The sequence below is a fragment of the Narcine bancroftii genome, chromosome 5 (assembly GCF_036971445.1).
Source record: "Narcine bancroftii isolate sNarBan1 chromosome 5, sNarBan1.hap1, whole genome shotgun sequence".
Lineage (NCBI taxonomy): Eukaryota > Metazoa > Chordata > Chondrichthyes > Torpediniformes > Narcinidae > Narcine > Narcine bancroftii.
In genome coordinates this window covers 215,733,849-215,755,018 of record NC_091473.1, presented here as the reverse complement: position 1 = coordinate 215,755,018, position 21,170 = coordinate 215,733,849, and the positions used below count along the sequence as shown (strand labels likewise).

The 21,170-nt window shown below is 48.5% G+C and overlaps 1 protein-coding gene, 1 long non-coding RNA gene and 1 other non-coding gene across 7 annotated transcripts in view; 1 reads left to right on the top strand and 2 right to left on the bottom strand.

The window, feature by feature from the left end:
* The window catches only part of LOC138764826 (ubiquitin carboxyl-terminal hydrolase 2-like), a 41,075-nt gene extending 35,315 nt beyond the window's left edge, over nt 1–5,760 (top strand). For 2 of the 4 annotated variants that reach the window (XM_069941144.1, XM_069941142.1), the window contains one exon: nt 5,585–5,760. In XM_069941144.1, coding sequence (XP_069797245.1) covers nt 5,585–5,690 — 106 coding nt within the window. In that variant the 3' untranslated portion in view covers nt 5,691–5,760. Of the gene's footprint in view, nt 1–790; nt 3,153–5,568 lie in introns of those variants that run through there. The other 2 variants (XM_069941143.1, XM_069941146.1) reach the window with 2 other exon arrangements.
* Nucleotides 1–20,409, bottom strand: part of LOC138764827 (uncharacterized) — a 49,378-nt gene extending 28,969 nt beyond the window's left edge. For both annotated transcript variants that reach the window (XR_011358324.1, XR_011358323.1), the window contains exons 1-4: nt 20,259–20,409; nt 17,984–18,043; nt 6,608–6,779; nt 2,991–3,112 (exon numbers count right to left, since the gene is read on the bottom strand). This is a non-coding gene — a long non-coding RNA (uncharacterized lncRNA). The remainder of the gene's footprint in view (nt 1–2,990; nt 3,113–6,607; nt 6,780–17,983; nt 18,044–20,258) is intronic.
* On the bottom strand, nt 14,525–14,598 carry trnar-ucu (transfer RNA arginine (anticodon UCU)). The gene has a single exon. It is a non-coding gene; the product is annotated as a tRNA-Arg (tRNA).
* Nucleotides 20,410–21,170: the final 761 nt, after the last annotated feature.

Below are 21,170 nucleotides of genomic sequence, written 5' to 3'. Positions count from 1 at the left end.
GAGGGGAGGAGGAGGACCATCCTCACTCAGGGCAATGGTCTTGCAAACCCCCCCCCTCCCCAACCCCCTGTTTATTGTCCATTCAAAGCACAAAAAGACAAGTTTCTGTGGAGCTAACAGCACAGTGATAATCTAGGTGTCCAGGGTAAAGTCACACAGCATGGAAACAGACTCTTTGGCCCAACTTGGCTATGATGACCAAACTGTCCCACTCACACTTGTCGCACCTTTCTATGTTTGACCCATATCCCTCTTAAACCCATCGTTTCCATGGATCCGTCCAATTTTTTTTCTTAAACATTGCAATAGTACCTGCCTCACTCGGCTCCTCTGGCCACCCATTCTATACCCCCACTACCCACGATCTCCGATCATCGAGGCTTTCATGCCATTGGAATTTGTTGATTGATCTGTGAAGTATTGTGTGCTTCTTGTAGCGCAAAATTAAGTATATGTTAAACAAATGCACAGGCACCTTTGCTTGGTGGGAAATGGAACAAAGTTCATCATCCTGAACCCTGAGGGATAGCCACGACCGACCTACCCTCGTTTAAAAAAAGTTTACCCTAAGGTTAAATCTCTCCCCGACCCCACCTTAAACCCATGTCTCCTACTCAAGGCAAAACATTTTCCGTTCACACGATCTATTCCTCTCATCATTTTGTGCACTTTTATGAGATCACCTCTCATCCCCCTGCACTCCAGAATAAAGGCCCAGTCTGCTCAACTCCCTTTAGCTCAGGCCCCTGAGTCCTGGCAACATCTTTGTAAATCTCTGCACCCTCTCCAGGTTGACAACATCTTTCCTGCTGCACGGTGATCAACAGTGAACACAACACTCCAAATGAGGCCTCACTAATGCCATATACAACTGCAACATGACCTCCCACCTTCTGTTCTCTGTACCTTGACTGATGAAGACCAATGTGCTAGATGTCTATTGGACCACCCTGACCACACTGTGACACTACTTTTAAGGTACTATGTACCTGCACTCCAAGATCCCTCTGCTGTACAACACGCCCCCACCATTCACTGTATTAGGTTCTACCAATGTTAGACCTCACATTTCTCTGTATTAAATTCCATCAACCATTCCTCTGCCAGAAGTTCAGAGTTGCACATCACTTGAGAAAATTACACAATTTAAGAGATATATACCATATATTTTGGAAAAATATGGTGCCCATATTTACAAAGTATGAATATTTAAATGAAACTCAGGCATTCCCTTTCTCCTAAAGGTCTCTGTATATCAGAAGAAGCTTTATAGTAAGGAGTGTCCTATCCTTTTTTTTGCTTTGTAGAGAGTTAGAGGGGGTCTTTTTATTCTTTCTTTTTTCTTATATGCACCACATGTATTTGGAATGATTTGCTATATTATACAATGTGAATTTTTTATGGTTTCAAATTTATAAATAAAATTATAAAAAAAGACATTCCTCTGCCCACCTGCCCAACCAATCAAGATCCCGCTGCAATCTATCTTCACTCTATACTATACCTGGGACCTGGGTTTAAATCCCACTACATCAGCTGGTGATCTGTGGGGCAACAGTCCCATGCCTCCAGCCTCTCCCAAAACACAGACCCCCCCAGCTACATTGTCTTGAACCTTTTCTGGATCCTCTCCAGCTTAATGACATCTTTCCTACAGCTAAGTGACTAGAACTGTGCACATTACTTCAGGAGTGATCTCACCAACATCTTGTACAGGTATAGCATGACGTCCTTGTACTCAATACCCAATGAAGGCCAAATCCCTTCTCCACCTTCTCTATCCGTGTCGCCACTGTGATGAAACTCTGCATCTGTACCCTGGGTCTCCCTGTTCTACAACTCTCTGTAGTGCCCCATTCACTGTGTCTATCCTGCCATTGTTTAACCTCCCAAAGAGCAGTACCTTACACATGTCCAAGTTAAACTCCATCTGCTGCACCTTGGCCCACTTTCTCAGTTGATCCTAATCCTGTTGTAATTCCAGATAACCTTCCTCACTTCCCATTACACCACCAATTATGGGATCATTCATAGATTGACTATCCAGACCACTAACATTACCAATGACAAGCACCAGTGGACCCAGCACTGACCCCTGAAGTACACCACTGTCCCAGGCCTCTGATGTGACTAACAACAACCCCCCACCGTCCTCTGTCTCCCACCACCAAGCCAGTTCAGGGTCCCGTTGACCAACTTTCCCTGAACCCTAAGCAATCTGACACTCCTAGACCAGCCCACAGGGTGGGACCTTGTCAAAAGTCTTGATAAAGTCCTTACCGGCGACGAATACCACCCAGTTCTCGTTGATCCTCTCTGTCAGAAGTGAAACATGAAAGTCTGAATACGCTACAATTATAGTCAAAACACAGAAATGCTGTATTTCTGACATTTTGGGCCTGAGCCCTTCTTTTGAGTCCTCTGCCATGAAGCTCACCGACCTGGAGTTCCCCGACTCGTCCTCACTGTCATTCTCAAAGACCCAACATGAACCACCCTCCTGTCCTCTGGCCCCTCACCCGTGGTGAACTGTGACTGAGGTCTCTGCCAGCACCTCCGCAATTTCCTCCCTGACTTCCCACCCCACCCGAGGGTTCTCTTGGGCAGGTCTCGGGGATTTATCATCTTCATGCGCCTGAAATCTGTGAACATGCTTATGAAGGTAGACAAATCTCCTGGGCCTGATCAGATACACCCACGGATACTGTGGGGAGCTGGGGAGGAAATTGCAGGTGCCCTTGCTAAGATTTATGAGTCGTCATTAAGTACAGGTGAGGTTCCAGAGGTCTGGAGGATGGCAAATGTTGTGTCTCTAATCAGGAACAGTTGCTGAGGTAAAGCTTAGAAATGACAGGCCAGTGAGCCCAGCATCTGTGGTTTTTATTGGAGAGCTTCCTGAGGGAGAAATAGGCACGTACTTGGAAGGACAAGGGCTGATCAATCTGGGATGTCATGTCTCACAAATACAAAAGAAGTTTGTGCATTCTCACCGTGTCTGCATGGGGTTTCCCTGAGTGCTCCAGTTTCCTTCTACCCTCCAAAATGTACAAGGTTGTAGGTTAACATGAGTGTAATTGGCGGCACGGGTTTAAATGGCTGGAATCAGCTTCTGCTGTGGAAGTAAATAAAAATTAATTGAATTTAATTTAAAATGTTTCATGCACCAGTGAGGTCAAAAATAGGAAGTTATGACAGCTGAATGTACGGCTGAGGAGTTGGTGCAGAGGACAGAGATTCAGGTTCGTGAAAAATTGGGATCTCCTCTGGGGATGGTATGAACTGTACAAAAGGGGAAGGGTTGCACCTGAACTGGAGAAGGACCAGTATCCTTGCAGGCAGGTTCGATAGAGCTGTTGGGGAGGGTTTAAGCTAGCCAGGGTACCAGATACAATGTGTAGGCCTTTTCACACCACATTGTAAATGGAACCCTCCCGTGAACCTGTGGTGCGAAAACGTTGGCCAAGAAATTTTAAATTGGTCCGTGGCCCCAGGAAATTTTCTTGGACCACCGTCTCCTTGCAGTGTGAAGAACCAAATGGCCAAGGAAGGAAGCCTCATGACGTCAGCACTTGTCATGTCGGCAATTAAAATTAAAAGATACTGCCAGAGAACAGCGGGCTGCTTTGGCCCATCACGACGGCAACACAAGGCAGGGTGAATGGCCATCCGTGTTAACCATAATCTCTCACGCTGCTGGATTTTCCAGAGATTGAGTTTCTGAGGTTCTGTTGCAAGTCTACAGTGCTCCCGTTAGACCACACTTGAAGTATCGTGTTCAGTTCTGGTCACCTCATTATAGGAAGGGTGTGGATGATTTGGAGAGGTTGAAGAGGAGATTTACCAGGATGTTGCTTGGATTGGAGAACAAGTTATATGAAGCAAGGTTGATGGAGCTTTTCTTTTTGGAGCAATGAAGGATGAGGTGACTTCATAGAGGTATATAAGATCATGAGGGGCTTAGATAGAGTGGACAGTCAGTACCTTTGTCCTGGGATAACAATAGCAAATACCAGTGGACATCCATTTAAGGTGAGTGGAAGAAAATTTAGGGGGAGACGTCAGAGGTAAGTTTTTTTATAACACAGAATGAGTGGCGAGTACCTGGAATACATTGCTGTGGGTAGTGGTGGTGGAGGCTGGTTCAATAAAGATATTAGAAAGATCCTTAGATAGGCATAGGGATGTAAGAAAAATGGAAGGTTATGTGGGTCAGGTAGGTGTTAGATTATTGTGGGATAGGTTTCTAAAAGTTGGCACAACATTGTGGCCTGCAGGGCCTGTATTATGCTGGAATGTTCTAAATCTGTTTGAGTTTTTGAAGTTGTGATCAAGAAGGTTGACAAGGGCATCATATGTATGGATTTCAGCAAGGCATGCTCTGGAAGGTTAGATTGGATGGAGTCCAAGTTGAGGTAGCAAAATGGGCTTCATGGCAGAAAGCAGAGGATGATGGAGGAAGGTAGTTTCTCAGACTTGAGGCCTGTTGACTAGTGATGTCCCACATTGGTCAGTGCTGGACCCATTGCTGTTTCAGATGAAAACATACATGGCATGTTAACGTTTGACACTAAAGTGTTCAGCATTGTGATGGTGAAAATGGTTGCCAGAGATTGCACCAGAATCTTGATTGGTTGGGGAGGTGGGCAGAAGAATGGTTGATGGAATTAAGTATCGAGAAGTGTGTGGCATTTTGGGAGGTCTAACGTGGATGGGACCTGCACAATGAATGGTGGAGATCTGGGGAGAATCGTAGAGCAGAGGGATCCAGGAGTACAAGTTGAGACAAGTACTGTTATAGAAAAAAATTGGATGTGCCCATGGATGGGAAGGGTTCAGAGGGAAATGGGTCAAACGCAGGCAGGTGGCACAGGTGTGGGTGAGACAGTTGGTCAGTAGTGGCAAGTTCGGCCGAAGGGCCTGTTTCCATGTTGGGTGACTCTATGACTCCTCTTTCACACATTGAAGTGCTACAGAACATCACTGTGGCTTCCTTGAATTACCTCACCTCCAAGTCTGTCTCCATGGTCAATGGAAACAGAGCCAGGCATGGGCAGCAAATGTAGGCCCATGAGTGATGGAGAAACCTGCAATCTCCGCCCCTTTGAGAAGGCAGAGGAGCTTCCTAACTTTAACTTGTGATATCAGCCTCATCTAGAGACAGATGTCAGAGTGGATCTATCCTCACCCCTCACTCACTCTCTCACTGTTGCTCTCTACTCCTCCCCATCTTCTCCTAACCCCTCTCTCTCCTTCCCCTCCATCCCGCCCCCTCCCTCCCTTCCTTTCATCTGCTCCTCTTTCCCACTTTTCCTCCTCTATTCCATTCTTCTTCCTCCTCTCTCCACCCTCTCCTCTCCCTTCCCTGCTCTACCCTACCTCCCCCCATCCTCTCTACCTCTCTCTCCCCTTACCTCCCTCTCACCCCTCTTTCCCATCAATGCACTTCCTCTCCCTTGCCTCCCTTCCCACCCTCTCCTTCCTCTCCCCTTTCTCCTTCTCCTGCTCCTCCCCCCTTTATCCTTCCTCTCCCCCTCTCCCCCCTCCTACCTCCCTATCTCCCCTCTGCAGAGTCTCACTCATCCAGGACAATCAGGTTGTCTCCAGTGAGAGTTACCTGCTGTTCTACGAGCTGGAGCCCAGGGTTTTGCGGCGGTGAGATTGGGAGGGAGATGGAGGCCGGGACATCCTGACGATGCCACGTTGACCCCACGCCTCTAAACAGAGGTAGAAAACAGATTAAAGTAACGGGTTGGACAGGAATTTGCCAATGTCTGCTCTGACTGAGGAGGGATGGGAGATGGCTGTGTCACCAAGGTCGTGTGTCTGACCCACCTTCACCTCAACACCTGGCATCCCACCACTGCAGGCCACTGACTCCTCATGGTAATAAACCCCTACTCTGATCACTGACCCCACCCCACTCACTGACGCCTCCTCCACTGGGACCCCCTCCCCGTCGCTAGCCCATTCTCCACTCACTGAGCCCTCCCCTGGAAATTGACCCCTCCTCTGGACACTGACTGCTCCATGAACTTTCCCTCAGTCACTTCCTCTTCCCAGGTCAGAGACCCCTCCCACTCCACTCCCACTCATTGATCCCACTCCCCCCATTCACAAACTTCCCCGGTCACTGAACCCCCCCCCCTTCTCCCGGTCACAGCCCTCTACCGATTATTCCCCCCTGACCCCTTCCCCCCATGGCCTGGTTACTGAACCCCTGTCACTGACCCCTCTCCCATTCACCATTTCCCCATCACTGATCCCTCCCTTGTTCACTGACTCCTTCCCCACCCAAAACTAGATACCATTAATTGTCATGTATTAAAACAGTAATGTAATATTGCACAAAATTGCCTTTAGTCTGCCATAGGTGGACAAAGATTCACCATTACAGCACCCCTTACAGTCAGAGAAAGAGAAGCAAGAGTCACTGAGTGTCCGTGGATTCCCCTCCAGCGCTCCCACAGCCTTTGCAGCTGCACAAGACTCCTGTTCAGTTTAAACCATCGGCAATGCGAGCCCAGAATCAAACCTCCAACACAACGAGGAAGCATGCAGTGCCCAAGGCCTTTCACTCATTGCCCGCAAGTTGCCAACAGATTGTCACCTGTGTATGTTCTTCAGCTGCAGAACCCCTCGCTGGTCCGCCACTGTGGTCACTGTTCCTAGGGTCATCTCTGCTTCTTCTCAATGGGGAGGGGGGTGGGGGGAAATGTTCTCCCCATTACTGGTGCCCCTGCGTCAGTCTGCTCTCCGGAGTCTGCATCCACTCGTGGCCACTGTCAAACACAGGCGCTGCCATCAGATACTGCGGTATAAGATTCTAGGTCACTGCCAGCTCCTTTTACAGGACCGTGTGATAGGATCCTGTGGGAGAGCATTATGTCTCCATTCCCCGTTCTCCCTGGGTCCACACCAGCGGCATCGCTGCCATTATAGCAGCTCAGGCAGCGCTGCTAATTTATTTTCAATGTCTCTGCCCACACTCACTCACCCCTCCCTCTGAACCCTCCCTAGGACATTGCCATCTCCCCCACTCACTGACCCCTCCCGCACTCACTGACTGCTCCCCCTGTCACTGACCCCTCACCCACTCACTGGCCCCCCTTCCCCACTCTGACCCCTGCTCTTTGACTGTCCCTTCCCCGACTTTCTGACCTCTCCCCTCTGACTGACCCCTGACTTATGTGATGCACTGACCTTGGGGGCTCTCATTCCCGCATGTTCATTACCAATGGTAATCCTCTCTTTAATTCCTTGCTCCCTAATTTTATGATACTTCTGTCTCTCACTTTCTTTGCCTGTCTCCCCCTGCCTCTCCTACAACCTGCCTCATTTATCGCTCTCTGCATTTGTCATCATTCCCTCTCACTCTCGCTGTCTCTCACTCTCTCTCATTCTCACTCTCTCACTTTGTCATCCACCTCTTTACTGTAGCTTCTCAGTGCCTTTCTCCCTCCTCATGTTTCCACCACGTTTGCCCTCTCTTCCACACTCCCATTTTCTCTGTTTTATGTAAATACAACTGTGAATACTGTTCTAAGATGAAACTGTAAAGAGAACTTTTACAAATGCACCCTCACTCACACACAGAATAAAATATTTTACATTTTTGTCTAGTTTGTGTTATCTGCTACTTCGTTCTCTGACCTCTGAATCTCAGATTGACTTCTTGACCTGTTTTTCCCCCCATTACATGACCTTTTGAGTTATCACGGATGAGACCTGCAGCAGCATTTTACATCAGGAATTTCAATGTCCTCGGTTATGCTGCAGTGTCATGTTCCAGCCACCAGGTGGACCTGCACAGCCGGTTTACTTGACCCCTGCCAAAGTGATTGGGTGAGAGTGAGGAGGGAGGATTGGCCATTGGATGTGGTGGTGGCCTCATAGATCCATCTAGAGGGTAAAAGCCAGAAGTGATTTCAGATATATTGTTAAGACATCATGCACAACCCTGAGACTTTTTTTGCTGCATAACTGTTTACATATGAAACAGAATTGGAGGGCAAAGACCTCGAGGATGAAGGAAGGTGGTGGAAGGGGTCTTGAGGTCACTTATCCCAATCCCAGGAGTCACTGCAGGGACTATCATCACTGACCTGGCTCACGTCCTGAAGTAATATTGCACAGTGTCCGATCCCATCCACAACTGCTTGACAGCCCATGCCTGCGGATACTGAAACACCCAGGCTGATCAGAGACAGGACATTCATGCCACACACGTGCAGGCCGTCTCCAGCAAGACAGGGTCAGACCCCCTCCCCCTGACATTACCCATTCTCCATCGTCCATATCCTGGGATCACCACCAACATATACTTCTGTCACTTGTCCTTTCTCTATGCCTAATGGACTCTCTAGTTGGTACATATTGATTTAGAAAACTTTCCTGAACACATTTGATAAACTCCAAGCCATGCAGCCCTTTTCATATTTTAAGTCTACTAGTATCGTGACCAGAAAGCAAGCTGTTTTGGTCAGTCCAAACATGCCTGGGCATGCACTCAGCGAAGGTACTTTGCAACATTATCTTAGGCCTTGGCATGTTTGGTCAGGATAGAGGCAGACAGACTATAAAACCAGCTCACATACAGATACTGTGCATTACACTGATGTAATTGAACGCATATTGATGCACGTGTTCTTCAGGCAATAGAGTAGCAGTGGAAATGTCTCATCAATGTCGTAACAGCTGCAATATATTATGTTACATTTGTGGCGAGTACGTGCTTTAGGGTCAAAGATGCAGCATTTCTGCCCTCATTAAGAAAGCCGATGAGCTCTACTTTGGTTGTAAAATTGGTGACTGATACAAACCCTAGGCATGTGGCGACCCACTTACCAGCAAGCGAACCAGCTCCCAAAATGGCAGACGTGCTGTGGAAAATGTAGAAAATTGACCTGCATCCAACACAGGTTTTTAATCTGGGCCGATGACATCGCTTCCTGTCCATGTGACAGACCAGTGATGTATATAAGCCCAGCATGCAAGCCTGGAGGGGTCAGTCTTGCACTAGATTCCACAGAGTGTACATCGATGTCTATAGTAGCTCAGTATAGAATACTTTCCTACAGGCAAAACATTTTTAGATCAGTTGAACTCAATGCAAAGTATCAGGATCATTATGTGGTTAAATGTGGTAAATTCAATAAAAATTAATTTCATATTTTTCCAACTTCCTGCATGATACAGCAAATCTGAAATTATCTTTGCATTCAGCCTGAAGTCATCATAATTGACAATTTTTTTCAGGAAGCAAACCTTTTGGAAAAACTTGTCCAGTATAATCTATTTTTCTCACATCCATGAACCTATCATTTTAATGTCCCTATTTTACCAGTTTCCACCACAACTCCTGGCAATGCGTTTCAATCACCCACTGCTTTCTGAGTAAAATCTTACCTCAGGCATCTCCCCTAAACTTTCCTGCACCCGCCTTAAACAGATGTGTCTGGTATTTGCTATTGTCACCCCCAGGAAAAAGGTGCTGGCTGTCCACCCTATCTCTGCCTCTCATTCTGTTATACTGTATACTGCACCTCACTTAAGTCACCTCATCCTTTGTTGTTCCAAAGAGATCTTGTCAACCTTGTTCCATAAGACATGTTCTCCATCCAGGCAACATTCTGGTAAGTCTCCTCTACACCCACTCCAAAGCATCTACATTAAATTTAGATATACAGCACGGTAACAGGCCATTTCAGCCCATGATTCTGTTCTGCCCAATTAACCTACACCCCGTACATTTGAATGGCGAGAGGAAACTGGAGCCCCCAGGGGAAAACCCACGCAGACATGGGGAGAACGTGCCAACTCCTTAGTCCCCAGTCCCTATTGTTGGCATTGCCCAAACTGCTATGCCAACGGTGCAACCCTATTCTTCCTGTAATGACCCAACTCATAAAGATCCAGGCAAGAGGCGGGCTGCTGGTGTCTTGACGCAAGGATTCCACCACGTCTGGGGGCTGATGAAGATGCTGTTGGGAGACGGGCTGCGATGTGGACTGCTGGAGACTGCTTCAAAATTGGCTGAAGGGGTACCAGGTATCGGAACTGGGGTGCAAGGGGGTGCCAGAGGTGCTGAGGGGCTCCTGACTGTGTTGGATGTTTGGATCTGGAGCTTGCATTGCCACTGGTTTGGACTGGACTCTGTGTGGCTGCAGGAGGTGAATCTATGGACACTCGGGGACTCTTCTTTGCTTCTCTTTCTCTGACTAAGTACTGGTATGTAAGTGAAAAGAAAAAGCTTGAAAATGACTGTTTTAATCATACCTAATTGATTCGTTATGTGCACAGTTTGATAACTCCAAAAGGAAATGGGCCATTGACAATGTTCTCAAGCAAAATATTTCAGTAACAATTGGGTCCAGAGCAATGATTCTCAACCTTCCTTTCCCACTCACATCCCACCTTAAGTAATCCCTTACTAATTACGGAGCACCTATGGCATAGGGATTATTTAAGGTGGCATGTGAGTGGAAAGAAAATGTTTGAAAACCACTGGACTACACTATTCACAACACTTCCAACATTTGTGTAATCTGAAAACTTACCAACCCACCCCTCCACTTCTTCATCCGTAATTTATAAAATCACAATGAGGTCGTTCATAAAAATCCCAGGACAGACTCCTGTGGAACACCACTGGCCACTGGCGTCCAAGCAGAATACGTCCTATCTCCAATTACTTTCTGCTTTCTGCAAACAAGCCAAGTTTGAATCCAAGCAAATAAGGTTCCTTGGATCCCATGCTTTATAACTTTCTGGATGAGTCTACCATGTGGGACTTTGTCAAATGCATCACTAGAATCCATATGGACCACATCCACCACCTGACTTTCCACAATTTTGTCACTGCTTCCAAAAGCTCAATCAGACTTGTGAGGTACAACCTGCCCCTGACTCTCCCCTAAAGAGTCTGTGTTTCTCTAAATGCTCATAAAACATGGCCTTTATACCCCCCCCCCCATCAACACTCACTTCCTACACACAACCTCCTTCCATCCCCTACGAGTCCATAGTGACTGTAGTGTATATGCTAAATGTCCATAACAGTGGCAAGTCATAGATGTCCATTCTGAGGGACCATAACCATCCTTCAGAAAGACACAGGGAAGATCTGTGTGGGTTTGTTCAAGGTCAATCACATCAGACTATATTACATTTTTTCAAGGGTATTTCTGTGATGGAGCTGTAACCAGCAAGATCCACAGGGTCAGCATCCTGCTCTCCCTCTATTTTGGGCAGTAATGATTCAGAAGTAAATAAACAGTAGGGATAGGAAATCTAACAGTGGAGGGGACAGCTAAACAAGATGGGAACCCACAGCATTAAGGGAAAGGTACCAGCAGGGATAGAACATTGGCTGATTGGAAGAAGGCAAAGAGTGAGAATAAAGGGGGCTGCCGATGACTAGTGATGCTCCATTGCAGTTGTGTGAGGTCTGCTACTTTTCACGCTCTATGTCATTGATTTAGATGACAGAATTGTTGGTTTTGTGGCCAAGTTTGTGGATGATATGAAGATAGGTGGGGGGAGGGTGGTGATGGATAGTGTTGAAGAAGCAGGGAGTCTGCAGGGGGACTTGGAGAAGGGGCAAAGAAATGGCTGATGGATTATAATGTAGGGAAGTGTACGCTGTAGTAAAACGAATAACGAAGTGGACTATTTTCTAAATCGGGAGAGAATTCAGAAAGCAGAGCTCCGGGAGACCTGGGAGTCCCAGTGCAGAATTCCCTGAAGGTGAAGTTGCAGGGTCAGTTGGTGATAAGGAAGACAAATGCAATGATAGGATTCATTTCCAGGGGACTGGAATGTAACAACAGGGATGGAATGTTGGAGCTTTACAAGGCATTGGTCAGGCCACATTTAGAGTATTGTGAGCAGTTTTGGCCCAAGGATGTGCTGGTATTGGAGAGAGGCAAGAAGAAGTTTACAAAATGACCCTGGCAATGAAAGGGGTAATGTGTGAAGACCATCTGGTGGGTCTTGTCCTGTACTCGCTGGAATTTAGAAGGATGGGGGGGGGGGTTTCTTGTGTTAATATTCGGAATATAGAAAAGGCTGAATAGAGTGAATATGATGTTTCCTGCAGTGGAAGAGCCCAGCATCAGAGGATACAGCCTTGGAATAAAAGCACATCCCTTTAGAACAGAGGTGAGGAGAAATTTCTTCAGTCAGAGGGTCAGCTAAACAAGATGGGAGGGGACAGTGGAGGGGACAGCTAAACAAGATGGGAACCCACTGCATTAAGGGAAAGGTACCAGCATGGATAGAACATTGGCTGACTGGCCATCATCATCAAGGATCCTCATCAGCTAGAACATGCTCTGTTCTCACTGCTGCCATCAGGAATTGGTGTTATTGTGTATGAGCCATGATTCGAATGGCAGAGAAGACTAGATGGGCTAAATGGCTTAATTTTGCTCCCACATCTTATGGTCTTGTAGACAGCATCAGCCAACTGTGGCAAGGTGAAGCTCTTGGCAGTTGGAAAGGGAAATGGCCAATACAGAATAACATTACATATTGAATTTGGGGAAGTGGAGTCCAGACAAAGTCTGCTGATCCTTAAAGGAAAGGGACAGTTTGATTTGGGGGATAAACAGGCAGTCGGGATACTTTATTTTACCTAAGACACAGGCAGGGAGGGTTACTGGAAATGTGTCACTCACCATTTGGACCCCAGGATCAATTATGGTCACTACATCCCCAAATGATCCAGACATATGGAGAAAGTGTGGAGGGGATTTACCAGGATGTTGCTAGGACTGGAACATTGTCGCTGTGAGGAAAAAGGTTGAAAACAGCTGAATGGATTACTAACAACAACTCAATGTCAGCAAAACCAAGAAGCTGATTGTGGACTATGAGGAGAAAACCAGAGGTGTATGATCCAGCAATCATTTAGGGATCCAAGGTGGAGAGGGTGTGCAAATTTAAATTTCTATTCCAGAAGACCTTTCCTGGACACAACACATGAATGTCATAGTGAAGAAAGCATGCCAGCACCTCAACTTCTCAGGAAGCTGCGGAGGTTTTGGTATGACATTGAACACCTTTGCAAACTTCTGTAGTTGTGTGCTGACCGGCTGCATCACAGCTTGTTATGAGGGCATCAATAATCCTGAGTGGAAAGCCCTGAAACTCATCTGTACACAGCCCAGTACATCACAGGCAAAACTTCCCTCATCATCGAGAAAAATCTACATGGCACACTGCCTTTGGAGAGCAGCAATCATCATCAAGGATCCTCATCAGCTAGAACATGGTCTGTTATCACTGCTGCCATCAAGAAAGGGGTATAGATACTACAAGACTCGTAGCACCAGGTTCAGGAACAGTTGCTACCCCTCCATCCATCAGACTCCTCAACAACAGACTCAGAGACTCAAAGTAAGGAGTCTTACTTTGCACATTATTTATTATTGAATATTTATTTCTGTCCTACACTGTCAGTTTCTTTAAATGTCTTTCTTTGTTTACTTGTCCCTCTTGTATAATTACCTTTTCTTGAATACAGTTTTCTTTTTTGCAATGCTGATAAGTAGAAATTCTACCTGGCTCTTAGAGATTGGGCAGGGGAGGCACATTCTGGAACAGCACAACTTGGATGGGTTGAATAACCGCCGCCCGTAGTGCTAAATTTCCAGGATTGGCTGCAAACGAGTGCGACCCTGAACGGTTCTCTCCGCTTTCATTACCTTGAATGTTTCACTCCGGATTCACCACCCTAGACGTTCACGTCAGATTGAACACTCTGGACGGTTCATTCAATTCAGCCCTCTGTACCGTTCAGTCCGATTCAGCTCCCTGGACGGTTCACTCAGGAATCAGCACCCTGGTCAGTTCTCTTCGCCTTCAGGACCGCGGACAGTTCTCAGCTCCGTCGGCACCAGACCTGGCACGTCTTGAGGGGGCCGGTCTTTGAATCTCCTCTCCCTCCCAACAGAAGCACACACACGCGGACTTTACCAACTACACCGAATTTGGATGGCGTTGGAGCATCAGGAGAGGCAGATGTGGGAGAGGGAGAGGAAGGACAGATAAATGGGGTAAAGATAGATGGCTGATACAAAGAGAAAAGCGGGAACTATCAAGAGGGGATACAGACAACTGGTGAGATGTGGATTGGTGGGGCGATAGAGACCGCTATTTATGGAGAGGGGCTGGAGTATTAGACATTATAGAGAGGGAGGTCCCTGTTTTAAAGCGGGGGAGTCAGGAGGGAGGGAGGGGAAGGTGGTGAGAGAAGAGGGGGCAGCAGATGGCGAGAGATGAGGGATGGAGCCGAAACGTCTCAGAAGATGGGGACAGTTGCCACAACCCCTCTCTGTCCTTCCCTGCACCCCGGTCTCTCGGCCGCGCCCCGTGCCCTGCGCTCTGAAAGGGAAGGGTTGCAACGGCATCCTGACGGCCGCCGGTCCTGGCCTGGAAACGGCAGAAATCTGCAAATATTATTGTGCGTAATATTTTTGGGAAGGGGAACGTGCTTAAAAAAATTAATTATTTTCCTAATAATCATCTCCGCCGGGACTCGAACCCGGAACCTCTGGATTAGAAGTCCAGCGCGCTCGTCCATTGCGCCACAGAGACCGACCCGCTCTCACACTCCTGGATGCAAGAATTTGAGTAAATTTTCATCTCGCTGATATTACAACGTGGGTTGGATCAGAGATGGCGCCCGGCAAGAACCGGATTGGATCTTTCCTGGGCTGGATTGGGATTCGGAGCCATCTAAGCAGAAGAAACATTGTGCACAGATTGGATGGCATTCGGCCCATTCCAGTTCCCCCCACGCCCCCTTGCACTCTCACAGATATCACCCTCACCCACACGGGGCAATTTATTCCACTAACCCATGGGTCTTTGGGTGGTGGGAGGAGGGGGGAACCTTCAAACAGAGAGAATGTGCAGACTCCACACAGAAAGCTCCAGAGCAAAGGCTCAAACCAAGCTCCCCTGAGCTGAGAGGCAGGAGCTCTGCTCACTCCATCATCAAACTGCCCCCAAACATGAGTGAGGCAAGCCTGACTATCATTCTCAACACCCTATCCAGGAGAAAGCAGAAGGAAGTCACTTAGTCCTGGGATGACCGCAATGTTATCAACCTGGAGAGGGTACAGAGGAGATTGATGAGGATGTTGACTCAATTCGAAGGCCTGAGCTATAGGGAGAGGTTGAGCAGCTTGAGACTTTATTCCTTAGAACACAGAAGGATGAGGGGTGATCGCATAGAGGTGCACACAATCATGGGAGAAATGGGTTGGGTGAATTACCCAAAGTAGGGTCATTGGTAACCAGAGGACCAAGGATGTTTAATAGAAGCCTGAGGGGTAATGTTTTACACAGAGGGTGGTGGGTGTTTGGAACAGGCCACCGGAGGAGGTGGTTGAAGCAGAGACTATTGCAACGTTGAAGAAAAAAATTGGATGGTAAATGGATAGGATGGGTTTAGAGGGGTGTGGGGAAAACACAGGCTCATGGGTCTAGTATGGGTGGAACAGTTTGGTCAGTGTGGGTAAATTGGACCAAAGGTGCTGTTTCTTCCCTGGGTGACTGGGGAATGGTGGTGTCTTTAGATGAGTTGGAACAAAGTGCCTGGTCAGAGGCAATTGATGAAAACTCACCCAAACATAACAAAGGTCCCAGTTGCATCCAGTCAGTCTACTGGTCAGACCAGGCCTGGGTCCAAACTCCTGAAACACCCCCTCTGCTCCCAGCTCCGTCATGGGCTGAGACTTCCAGGCGGGCAGAGGGAAAGATTCAAGGATGTGACTAAAGCCTCGATGAAGAAACACAATGTTTCCATTGGCTCCGGGGAATCTCTGGTTCATGACACTCAGGATGGGATTGAGAACCCAGCCCCGTGTCGGGAACACACAGAACTCTGTAAGCAATGGAAGGATCCCACCCCCTCACAAACTCCCCACCCATCCATCCCATCACACACATAGAGCATTCCAGTATAGTACAGGCCCATCAACCCCTATGTTGTGCTGACCCGTGTAAACATACTCCGCAGTCTAACCCTTCCCTACCTCACACCCATAACCCTTTATTTTTATTTTTATTCTAAGTGTCTTTTGTTCAGCTTCACCACCATACCTGGTAATGCATTCCAGGCACACATTATTCTGACTGAAAAAAAATACCCCTGATGTCTCCCCTAAACTTTCCTCCCCACACCTTAAATAGATGTCCTCTGGTATTTACTATTGTCAACCCAGGAAAAAAGGTGCACTCTATCTAAGCCTCTCATAATCTTATACACCTCCATTAAGTCACCTCTCATCCTTCATTGCTCCAAAGAGTAAAGCCCCAGCTCTGTCAACCTTTCTCCAATGCAGGCAGCATTCTGGTAAATCTCCTCTGCACCCTCTACAAAGCACGTTCAACCTTCCTGTAGTGAGGTGGCCAGAACTGAATGCAATACTCCATTTATAGAACTGCAACATTACCTCATGGCTTTTAACCTCTATCCGCTGACCAATGAAGGCACACCATGTGCCTTCTTAACCACCCTATTAACTTGTGTGGCAACCTTGAGGGACCTATGTATCCTGGACCCCAAGATCTCTCTGTTCCTCCCCACTGTTTAGAATCCTGCCATTAACCACGTAGTCCACCTTGAAGTTTGACCTTCCAAAATGCATCACTTCACTCTTACCTGGATTGAACTCCATCTGCCCAACTCTGCATCCTGTCTATAACTTGTTGTAAACTATGACAACCTTCTGCACTATCCACAACACCTCCAACTTTTGTATTATCTGCAAACTTACTGACCAACCCTTCCACCTCTTCAATACGTTATATATGAAAAAAAATCACAAGGAGCAGATCCTTGCAGAACTCCACTAGCCACTGACCTCCAGGCAGAATACTTTTCCATCGATGACCACAGCAGGCCAATTCTGAATCCACACAGCCAAGGATCCTTGACTTTCTGAATGAGCCCACTGTGGCAGCCTTATATACCATACTAAAACCCAAATACACCACATCAACCACTCTACCTTCATCAATTTCCTTTGTCAACTTCTCAAAAAACTCAGTTGGTCTTGTGAGGCATAGCCTGCCCTTCACAAATTCATGCTGACTACCAGTGAGAAGAGTATGCTTCTCCAAATGCTCTTAAATCCCTTTCCTAAGAATCCTCTGCAATTGTTTGCCCACCACTGACGCAAGACTCACTATTCCCAGGATACTCCCTCTTATCTTTCTTGAACAATGGACTATATTTGTGATTCACTAATCTTCAGTACTTCTGTGGCCAGGGAGGATGTAAAGATCATCACCAATGCCTTGGTACTCTCTTCCCCCGCTTTCTGTAAAATCCTTAAGGATATCCCATCTATTCCTGGGACTCTTCCATCTGAATACTTTCAAGGAGATCCAGCACTTCCTCTTCACTTCACTATGTTCTAGCACAGTGGTTCTCAACCTTTTTCTTTCCACTCACAGCCCCCTATGCTACAAGTGCTCTGTGATTAGTAAGGGATTGCTTAAGGTGGGATGTGAGTGGGAAGGGAAGGTTGAGAATCACTGCTCCAGACTCAATTGTTACTGAAATATTTTGCTTGAGAAAAATTGTCATTGGCCCATTTCCTTTTGAGTTATGAAACCGTCCACATAATGAGTCAATTAGATACAATTAAAACAGTGGTTTCAAGCTTTTTCTTTCCACTCACTTACCCTCACTATTCACAGAGCACCTAAAGATCATCACCAATGCCTTGGTACTCTCTTCCCCCGCTTTCTGTAAAATCCTTAAGGATATCCCATCTATTCCTGGGACTCTTCCATCTGAATACTTTTTCAAGGGATAGGGATTACTTAAAGTGGTATGTGAATGGAAAAAAAAAGGTTGAGAACCACTGTCACTAGCAGATTGATCTGTTGTACGTTGACCTTGCATTCACCAAGGTCCATCTCCCTGGTGAACACTGAAGCAAAGTATTATTTAAGACCTCCCTACCTCCTCTGCCTCCAGGCACAATCTCTTCCCCAATTGGACCAACTCACACTCTTGTAAATTCTTTTGAAGTAAGGAGGTGCCAGTCACTATTTGTGAAATTAAGTCTCCAATGACAGCTCCCCATCTCTTACACTGCCCATCTCCCACTCCCCTTCACTCATTCCCCCTCTCCTCTGCTCCCACTCCCCATTCCCTTTTCCACTCCCCATATCTCACTACCCCTCCCCTCATTCCCTCTGTCCATCCCACTCCCATTTGCCATTCACTCCTCTCTTCCTTTCTCACCCACTCCCCCTCTATTGCACACCCTCCATCTCCCCCTCTTACTCAGCTCTCCCCATGTCCCTCTGCCCCCCATCTCCCACTCACTCATCCACTCTCCAACTTCTCTTTACACCCTCTGATCCACCTTTCTCCTCCCACTACATCCCATCCACCTCTCCCCCAACTATCCCCACATCCATACATCCTCCCTTTTTTCCCCACTCCTCCTCATTCACTCTCCCTTCCCCACTCCCAATTATCCCACTCCACCTCTTCTTCTCCCCCCACTCCCCATCTTTCCAACCCCTTAATCCCCTACACCTCTCACCACACCCTCAACCCCACAACCTCAATTCCCCTCTCACCTCTTTCTATTACTCTCTCCCCCTCACTCACTCCCCAACCTCCAGTCCACTTCCTCCATTCACCCATTCCCATTCCATCACTCAATCCCCCTCCCCTCACCCATTTTCCCTCCCCCTCTCACCTGCTCCCCCTCCCCTCAAATCCTCATCCTCCCCCAGTCACCCACATCCCCTCTCCCTCCCCTTCTCAACCATGCATTCTCCCCTCCACCTATACCCTTCCTCTTCTACCCACAACCCCTTCAGCTTCCCCTCCTCTCACCCACTTCCTCCTCCTCCCCCTCACCCATTCTTCCTCCCCTCCCACCTACTCCTCATTCCCCACCTACTCCTCCTTCCCCACCCACTCCCCCTCCTTTCCCCTCCCAACATCCTCCATCTCCCTTCCCCTCACCAACTCTCCCCCTCCCCCACACTTTCCTGCATTCCCCTCACCTTCCACAACTCAACCCTTCTCCCTCCCACCATCTCCCCTTTCAACCCTCCCTCTTCCCCACTCCCCCACCCCCTTCACTCTCACCTCTCCCTCTCCTTTCTACATCACCACTTACCCCCTCCCTTCCTCCCCCACTCCCCTCCCTCCCCCTCAACTACTACTTTCCCTCCCACCTTCCCCTCACCAACCCCCCACCCTTCTCCTCACACCCACATACCCAATTCCTCCTCCCTCTCCACTTCCCCCTCATCCTCCCCCTTACCCACTACCTTCACCCCTCTCACCCACTATCCATCCCCTTCACCCCTCCCCTCACATCCAGTCCTCCTCTCATCCCTACCATCACACCTACTCCCTCTCTCACCCCTTCACTCACACCCACTCCCCCTCTCTCTTCCCCTCACACCCACTCCTCACATCCATTCCCCCTCACACCCAATCCTCCTCCCCACTCTCTAACCCCTCTCCCCTTCCTCCTCCCCTCACAGCCACTCACTCCCCTCTCTTCTCCCCCACTCCTTTCCCTCATTTGCCCTACCAGCTCACTCCCGAGGTCCCCCACTCCTTCACCTCATTCCTCACCCCCAATCCCATTCACTCCCCCCACTCACTCACCTGTCCCCTCCTTCATTCTTCAATCCCTTCCCCCTGCTCCTCTCACACCATCTTTCCTCCCCCCTCATTCTTTAACCTCCCACTCCCCCGACACACACCCCTTCCTGCTCTGCCACCCTCTCTCCCACTTTCCCTCTTCCCCACCCCTTTCCCCTCACTCACTACCCTCTCCCTCACCAAGATGCCAACAACCTCTGTCTTCTTCACGACCTTCTTCTCCCCCCCCCCAACCTTGTCTCCCTCCTTCTCCTTACCCTCTTTCCTCCCTCCCCCCTTTCTGTGCTATTTTCTCCTGTCCCTTTCTGTTATCCTGTTTCATGATAGCCTTTCTCTTTCTCCCATCTCTTTCTCATTTTCCCTCTTACTATTTCTGTCCCTCTTTCACTGTTTCTTTAACTCCGTCTCACTTTCTCTCTCGCTCCCACACGTGTCATTTTCTCTCTCTCTCTCTCTCTCTCTCCCTTTACCCCTCTTTCCTTTGCTCCTCTCCCTCCCTATCTTTCTTTCCCAGTTCCCCTTCCCTCGTTCTGGGACTCCCCTCCCTCCCTGCCCACTTTGGTGACCTCACCCCCCCCCCCCACCACCCCCCACACACCCTCACTCTTTTCCTGTCCTGGAGGGTTACTGAGTGGGAAGCAGAAGACCCCAGTCAGTCTGAAGAATGGCTTCAGCCTCGGGCCCTGCAGCATTTGATGCTTCGGTCTTTCCTCTCCCTCATGTGTCCCATGCTCCCACATCCCTTGCATGGGGTCTCAGGCACTAAAGGCCTCACCTATTGTTCTGTTGCCATGGGAAACAGGCACAGCCAAGGGGAAGTTAGGCCCATAGCAGCCTGGGGCTTGCAAGGGGCCACTCCTCACTCACCATGAGTTCCCAATTGGAGGGGACCTCTCCCTGCAGCCAAGATAGCCTCCCAGAGAGGAAATTACCCTGGGGGGTCAGTGTGTTAACCACAGCCCCTCCCTCAGCAGCGATGCCACTTGAGAGTATATCCTGCAGCTTGAGATTTGGAGATATTGCAATGGTTGGAACCCAACCAGAATCCATCAGCTGGAGGTACTCAGGCAGTCGTAGCATCCCCTTCCCACTCTCTCCTCTGCCCTCCCATCCTATCACCCCACTCCCTCCCATCCCCACGTCCCCCACTCCCCTACCCACATCCCCTCCCCTCACCTCTCCCCTCCCCGTTCCCCTCAATGTCTCCCCACCCACCTCCACCCCTCCTCTCCACTGCCTTTCCCCCTCCCCAACACCCCACATCTCCCCTCCCTCTCCCTCCTCCACCTCCCTTTCCTCTTCTCACCTCTCCTCTTTTCCTGCCTCCTCCCCACCTCTCCCCTTCTCTTGTTCCCTCCCCTCTTCTCTCCCCTCTTCTCTCCCCTCTCCACTCTCCCCTCTTCCACGATTCATTTGCGTGAGGGAGTCTACAGGGGATGATTTTAAGGAGGGGGAGAAGGTGCCCACTGGTCATGGGGTGATGGAGGGGTCAGGTCTGTCAGGACCTCCC